A 7,500-nucleotide genomic window follows, 5' to 3' on the forward strand; every position below is an offset into this window, starting at 1 on the left:
CATTCATTTGTCACCTCTGTATGCAATTTTCTTCTGAAATCTCGAATTTTCTTTTGTTTCAAATGTTAAAGGAAAAAAATATGAACAAATTATGCTCAAGTTGCAAGATATCTCATTTGTTTTGTAAGTTAGACAAATTCAATTTCCTATACAGTATATACAAATCAACAACAACAGGGGATATTAAACCTTTTTGTACAATACTATTGTACGATATATTTTCATAGGCTAACAATTCATATCTACATTTCCCATTGCTTTACACACAAACTAAAAACATTCGACCCTGCAGTTTGTGATTGCAATCACAAAACATGATACATTTGTTTATCAGAAACATCAAACTACAATTTTATCACACTGTGAACATTATCACATTTCATACATTCATAAATGAATATAAAGAAAACAACATTACTCTGCAAAAGCAACTCTATACACATCTTCATAATTATCTGCAAAGTGAACTTCTAATCCTTCTGTTATGAATTCTGGCAAGTCGCCAAAATCCTTCTTGTTCTCTGCTGGCATAATGATACATTTAACCCCAACTCGTTTAGCCTGGAAGAAGAAAAGGACCAATAGATTAATTCCAGTGTAACACCTTTAGACTATCAATGTAATTTTTCTTTGTAAATGGATTTACATGCAAATATTCATTACAATCCGCAAAACTTACTGCAATTGTTTTCTCCTTGATTCCTCCAACAGGCAGAACTTTCCCTGTGAGAGAAACCTCCCCCGTCATAGCAATGTCTTGCCGCACAGGCTTGCCTTGTGCCAGGGAGACCAGGGCAGTGATGATGGTCACGCCTGCACTTGGACCATCTTTTGGTGTTGCTCCCTGTGGGTTAAAGATTCAAAAATGCAAAATCACTCTACTCTATAGGTATAGAGACAGTCTAGCCTAGGAGACGGTTTAGTGTTTCAATATAATACACTGCAAATAATGTTGCACGATTCTCTTCCATAATTCACATTAGTTTTGTTTTGTAGTTTCATTTTTTTAGCTCCTTCGAAATACTTCAAAAAAAGAGAACACTGCAATATAATTACTTTGAACTTTGTGAATTACAACAAACTTTCACAGTTTATTTACATTTTTGTGTGCCTGTTATTTGAGTTAGTTGTTAATTAATCATAATTCCAAGGAACTGTGACTTGGGGGAAAAAAAAAAGAAAAGAAAAGAAAAAAAAAAAAAAAAGCCACAAGACATGCTACCACGTCAGATCTACCAACTTCTATGTGTCTGACCTACATTAGTATGGTGGCTATCTTATGAATAAATCTCGAGAACATTATAGCGACATCAAGTACATAACTTACCTCTGGAACGTGTAGGTGAACATTTGACTGGATAAGTGTTTTATTATCAGGAAACTTCTCAGAGAGGAAGTGTTTTGCGTAAGTATATGCAATGCGTGTTGATTCCTTCATAACGTCTCCGAGATGACCTGTTGTTTCAAATCGTCCCTCTTTGTCTCCATCCAGCGGCCAGGCAGTTGTTTCAATGTAAAGAGTGGATCCCCCTGTAAGTGGACGAAAAAGGAACAAGTTGTAGATATCACTGCAAGGGAGGAAAGAAAGAGAGAAAAGAAAAAAAATCCCAATGATTCAACAAGTGAAATAAAAACTTCCAGATCAAGCTTAGTTCTACATCATGCAAACTTATCCTAATGTCCTCTCCTTTTACACTTATTACATAAATGCATTTCACATTATAAGCAGACCATTTGAAACCATGTCATGATAGCTGAACTGGCAAGTACATAATACTAAATTTAAATTCTTAAATACAGATATCCATTAGTTTATACATCTCCAATCACAAAACAAAGGCTCCTTACCCATTGCAGTCCAGGCCAAACCCATGACGACACCAGCTGGGGTTTCCTGATACATCCGGTCATGGCTGAATTTTGGCTTTCCAACAAACAACTCCAAATTGTCATTGTTTACTTCTACAGTGTCTGCCTCTCCACTCGCAATGTTGTAAGCTGCTCTACGCATAATCCTGTCTATGTGCTTTTGAAGGTTACGTACTCCGGATTCACGGCAATACTGGCGGATGAGTCTATCGATGGCAGTGTCGTGCAGAGTAAGCTGTTGGCATTAAACAATCAGTAAGGATACATATTACTTCAAAAAAGCCTATAATAATAACTGATTTCACAAATATTTTGATGAATGGTGTTCTAAAACTGAATAGTGTAAATTCATGAATGGTTTGTCTCATTCTCTTGCTTACAGAATGAAACTAATCAAACCGAGACTGACATTTTTCTCACATTCATAAAGAAATAAATCATCTGCAATAAATTTCACTGCCATCTAACTTTCCTTCACTGTTCTTAAACAGAGCTTTTATTTCCAACGACTATTAATATCTTTTACAGAACTTCTCCCCTAACCTTTTCAGAGGTAATGCCACAGAGTTTCTGAGCTTGTGGAATGAGGTATTTGTTAGCAATAGACATCTTTTCCTCCGCTACATAGCCTGATACGTCAATCATCTCCATCCTGTCTCGCAAGGGTTCTGGAATGGTGTCTAAAACATTGGCTGTGCAGATGAACAACACCTACAATAGAGAAGAAAAAAAAATCATTAATTGTGTTTTAAATCATGATATCCTCATATTGATTTGATATCAATAAATTTCACAGAAAAATGCTAGAAAGACTGACTCAGTTTTCACAAATAAAAGAAAATGTATCTTTTGAAGATATTATGCAATAACTATGAAGAAAACTCCTTTCTTGTTATTTTTTATACTGGTGCTTGCTATTGCATTTATAAAATTATCAAATTTAAAATAATAAAAAAAACACCAATTCAACATGTGATAGTAATATACAAAATAACCAAGGATAAAAGATTTTTTTCTTTTTCTGACAAAAAGGCCAAAGTCCTCTCACCTTAGACAAATCAACGTTGACATCCAGGTAATGGTCGAGGAAATTGGCGTTCTGCTCAGGGTCCAGGAGTTCCAGAAGGGCAGCTGAAGGATCACCTTGATAACCACGACCGATCTTGTCCACTTCATCAATCAACACCACTGGGTTCTCTGTTTTTGTTTTCTTCAGGCACTTTGAAAAGAAAGTCAAATACTTGTAAGGAACAGAGAATGCAAAAGGGAACTCTGTACTTACGCTAAATGACAATTGTGCAAAATGTGAATCTTTCAGTGGGTGCATAATTCCTACCTGTATCATCTTTCCTGGCATGGCCCCCACGTATGTCCTTCGGTGACCCTTGATTTCTGCCACATCTGTCATGCCACCGACACTGAACCTGAAGTACTGAGGAAAAAATCTATTAGAATGATGATGGAAATTTTATTACAGTTACTACTACTGACACATAAGACAATACTGGATACTGTGTAAAAACACTATGCAAATTTGTCTCTTGAAGGGTAGAAACATCTGGGATACTTGTAAGAAATATTGAATAACTTCCTAATATCAACACAAGTAAGCACTTTTGAAAATGTGCTAATATTCAAAATTCTCTACATCAAGGGTTCTCATACCTTTCACGCCATCAAATGAAGCTTCAACTACTTCATTAACTATCAATCCCAAATTATATACAAGTCAACTCATACATCAGTGTAATTTAGTACATATCATCATAAAATCAAACTAAGGACCCTTATTCAAATATTGTTCTCACTTTTACACAAACATTCATACCAAGTGCAGATGAACAAATGTGCAGATAAAAGTGTATAAGAGTATTTAACTATCCCTGGATATCAAAATTAGGTTTTAGAAAACAAGGAAATGAGTGAACCTCTACAAACCTGCAGGGACCCTAAAAACTATTGATTCTTTGAAAGACTTGTCTATCATTTGACTCCTTTGTTAAGGTCCAGCTATTTTTCAACACCTTTAAATTTGACCATTCCTTTTATTCTATTTTATTATTATTATTTTTTTTTGTGTGCCCCTGGCCGGTCCTCTTCCGACCCCCTAGTAGGTCACTGATCCCTTGGATGCTTCTATCAACCCTGGGGATTTTGAGTACCCCGGCTTTATACTTGTGAAAAAGATATAACAATAAAAATAAAAATGTAATGTTAAATGTATGGGGAACATTATGAAACTGGAATATCATACTCCTTTGAATAAAGTGTCAGAAGTTTCAAGTTAAGGGTACCCATGAAAGAAAAAATATCACCTGATGTGTCTATGATTTTATAAACACTAATACCACTCAAGGGTTTCATTCCTATCAATGAAACATCCAAGACATGTGAAAGAGGATATGAATCATGCCTTTCCCATAGACTTTCCCATTGTACTGTTAAATCTGGTTAATAGTTCAAAAGAGCAGGGATAGGAATCATAAATAAAATAAACCTGCATTGTTCAAAATGATGTAGCAATAAAAGACAAGTCAAACTTACCTCTCTATTAAGTGCTCTTGCAATGGACCGTGCTATGCTGGTCTTCCCAACACCCGGTGGACCATAGAAGCAGAGAATCTTTCCTTGAGTGCTTCCTCGAAGCTGAGCAACCGCAATGAACTCTGTTACCAACAAAAGAGACATACTTAAAAACTTTAAGTAATATTCAATCACAACATCTAATTTTAATATGACAATCTAATATTTCTTTTCTCAAAGGGATCATTACCTAAGATTCTTTTCTTCACATCCTGCATGCCATAGTGGTCCTCATCAAGGATGTCCCGAGCTTCTTTCAGCTCTAAGTTCTCCTTAGAGGTGATGCCCCATGGCAGCATAGTCAGCCAATCGAGGTAGTTTCTTGTAACATTAAATTCAGATGAATGGTTGTCTAGAAAGCTAAGTTTATTGAGTTCTTCATCTATTACATCCTGGACTGCTTTCGGTACTTCTTTATCCTAGAAAAATAAATGGTTGTCATGGATTAGCCTCCTAGTGAGTATAAATCGTTCCAGCAAGACATTTGTAAAGATACATAAATGGATACAAACACTGCAAATTCAAAACAAACCTTTAATCTTGCTCTGAATTTTTCCTCGATAGCATCCTTGTCTTCTTTCTCTATGCCGAGCTCCTTCTTGATAACCTTCAGCTGCTCTTGTAACATGTACTTCCGGTGCTGCGATCTTACCTTCTCCTCTACTTCCTATAACACACACAATCAGACTATAATGTACACACAATAACCCCTCATCTGATACTGATAACATTCAGATAATAACAATAAATAAACCTTTGATCAATAGATGATATTAGTTTCTCTACTAACCAAAAAATTAGGAGTTACCCACTACTTACCTTGGCAATAGAGGCCTGGAGTTTGCTCAACTCATATTCCTTCTTGAGCAATGACAGAGCCAGCATCAATCTTGCAGGGATCTGGGGGGAAAAAACTAATCTTTTGAAAAACAACATCTTGCCAACAAAAAATATAAGTTCTGTCTGAATGATTTTATATACAGCTCCTTTTTTATTAAAAGCAAACAAACCAAAAATACATTTAAAAAATTAAATAATTCAAAGACATTCTTTATATCTTTACTTCCTCAATCAACACATGTCTGCGCTATTACAGCCAGCCTTTCTCTGCTTTTGCAACCCTCTCACCTTAGTTTCCTCCAGGACCTGCTGCAGTTCAACAGAGTTTGCTGATGTGAGTGAGGCAGCCAAATCAGCCAAGTAAACAGGGTTGTCCACAACACGCTGTCCGTGCTGTATCATCTGCTGTACACTTTCACGGTAGAGGGGATTCAGGGCTATGATGTCTCGAATAGTTTTGATAATTTCCTGGGTCAAGGCCTGTTGTAAAATGATAACATTTCATAAGATGTAGCTCCCTACTTAAACATAAGCAAAATAAATAATGGGTACATTTACAATACACTGTAATATCCACAAATCCCAAAGTAAAAAGCTAAACTTCTGATACATGCGAAAATCTTATGGCAACCCAGGGATCTCTCCCATTTCAAATTATTTTCTTCCACCCTTTGAAGTAGGAAATGCCAATTATGTGAAATACATATTAGCTACTTATGATGTAAATAAGATGTTCATTTTGACGAATGTAGTTATGACCATATCTTCATCAAACATTTCTGATAAAGATATAGTTGAAATTGGTCAAATACATCCTACTGATTGGAGATATCAATTATCATTCATACCCTTTCCTAAATGTAAAAAACACATTGTTACTTTAGTAAATTTAATCTAAAGGTTACAATTAATCTTTGGTATTTTTGGTAAATGGTAAATGGTAAATCATAAATCCTTGAATCATGTGACAACATTTTACAAAAGATTCCCAACTCTTTCAAGGATTTGGACACCATGTGCTATATGCCTTGAGCAAGAGAGATTTGGTAAGAGTTACCCATTAGAACTTTTGTTGAAGTTTCTAAACTTGATTGTTATTAAAAAGGAGAAAAATAATGAATTTCATTTGAGCAAGAATGCCATCTTAATAAAATTAAGACAGACCTTCACTTCCTCTGTTATCTGGAATTTGTCATGGGTGATGTTCTCCACCTCAGCCATGAGCACACGAGGTGGCTGCACTGGCGTCTGAGTAGCTGCGTCAACTTTTTCTGGTGGTGGGCTGACTGGCACTTCCGGTGTTGCCTCTTCTTGTACCTGGGGGAAGAGACAAAAAAATATATAAAGAAATAACAGTACACTGCCCATAAATATCAATAAAGAAAAACAATCACCAAGAAGGAGGGCCTATATATACATAAAAATAATAAAAAAAACTTCATCACCAAAAAACGCAATTATCTCACCTTAGCCCCCTCTTCACTTGGTCTTCTCTTCCTCCTCAACAATCGTCTTAACTTCCCACTATCACTGTCCTCTTGCTTCTCTTGGTCTTTCTCTTGGGTGGCATTGTCCAGAGGCACAGTGACAGTGGTAAATGGAGGCAGTCGTAACTCTACATTCACTAGAGGGGAAAATGTCATATTAGCTTTTCCCTCACAGCATGCAAATGAGGAGGCCATGAGTAAATAAAATACTTCATAATAAACAAATTCCTTCAAATTAAGTATGTGTTACTCAAAAGTGAAACCAAAAAAACGGGTTACATATAAACAATATATAGTATTAAGGGGAGACAGACAGAAATAGAATGAAAAACAGAAAGAAAAAAAGAAAAATGGAAAGAAAGAAAAAACAAAAGAAGTAGCAATAAAACAGTGCATCAAGTTCTGTCACACAATCTGCTCAAGACCACTAACTTTTTCCTGTTTCAGCCAGAGATTGCTCTTCTTCAAGGGGCTCATCATGAAGGACTGAGGTAATGTTGATGCGCCTGTGAGCCATTACAATCATGCGCAGCTTTTCTCCCATGTCCTGGAGTTCATGGATCTGAACGAAGGTCCCCACTGGATGCAGGTCGGTCAGTTTATCAACAACCTCCCGTTCATCACTGACAAGAGCAAACCACAATATAACTTATTGTAATGTCAGCTACAACAAAACCTATAATATTCTACTTCACAATCTACTCAGTACTAGGAAGTATGC

General features: G+C 36.1%; 1 protein-coding gene across 1 annotated transcript in view; it reads right to left on the bottom strand.

The window, feature by feature from the left end:
* The window catches only part of LOC113813288 (lon protease homolog, mitochondrial), a 10,973-nt gene that overhangs the window by 141 nt on the left and 3,332 nt on the right, over nt 1–7,500 (bottom strand). Inside the window, exons 5-19 of the mRNA XM_027365256.2 lie at nt 7,212–7,402; nt 6,759–6,916; nt 6,457–6,609; nt 5,581–5,772; nt 5,272–5,352; nt 4,985–5,119; nt 4,643–4,871; nt 4,414–4,535; nt 3,206–3,301; nt 2,918–3,088; nt 2,413–2,580; nt 1,849–2,104; nt 1,328–1,530; nt 680–844; nt 1–561 (exon numbers count right to left, since the gene is read on the bottom strand). The exon at nt 1–561 is cut by the window's left edge and continues 141 nt beyond it. Of these exons, the coding sequence (XP_027221057.1) occupies nt 415–561; nt 680–844; nt 1,328–1,530; nt 1,849–2,104; nt 2,413–2,580; nt 2,918–3,088; nt 3,206–3,301; nt 4,414–4,535; nt 4,643–4,871; nt 4,985–5,119; nt 5,272–5,352; nt 5,581–5,772; nt 6,457–6,609; nt 6,759–6,916; nt 7,212–7,402 (2,467 nt within the window). The 3' untranslated portion in view covers nt 1–414. The remainder of the gene's footprint in view (nt 562–679; nt 845–1,327; nt 1,531–1,848; nt 2,105–2,412; nt 2,581–2,917; nt 3,089–3,205; nt 3,302–4,413; nt 4,536–4,642; nt 4,872–4,984; nt 5,120–5,271; nt 5,353–5,580; nt 5,773–6,456; nt 6,610–6,758; nt 6,917–7,211; nt 7,403–7,500) is intronic.

The sequence above is a fragment of the Penaeus vannamei genome, chromosome 19 (assembly GCF_042767895.1).
Source record: "Penaeus vannamei isolate JL-2024 chromosome 19, ASM4276789v1, whole genome shotgun sequence".
Taxonomy (NCBI): Eukaryota; Metazoa; Arthropoda; class Malacostraca; order Decapoda; family Penaeidae; genus Penaeus; species Penaeus vannamei.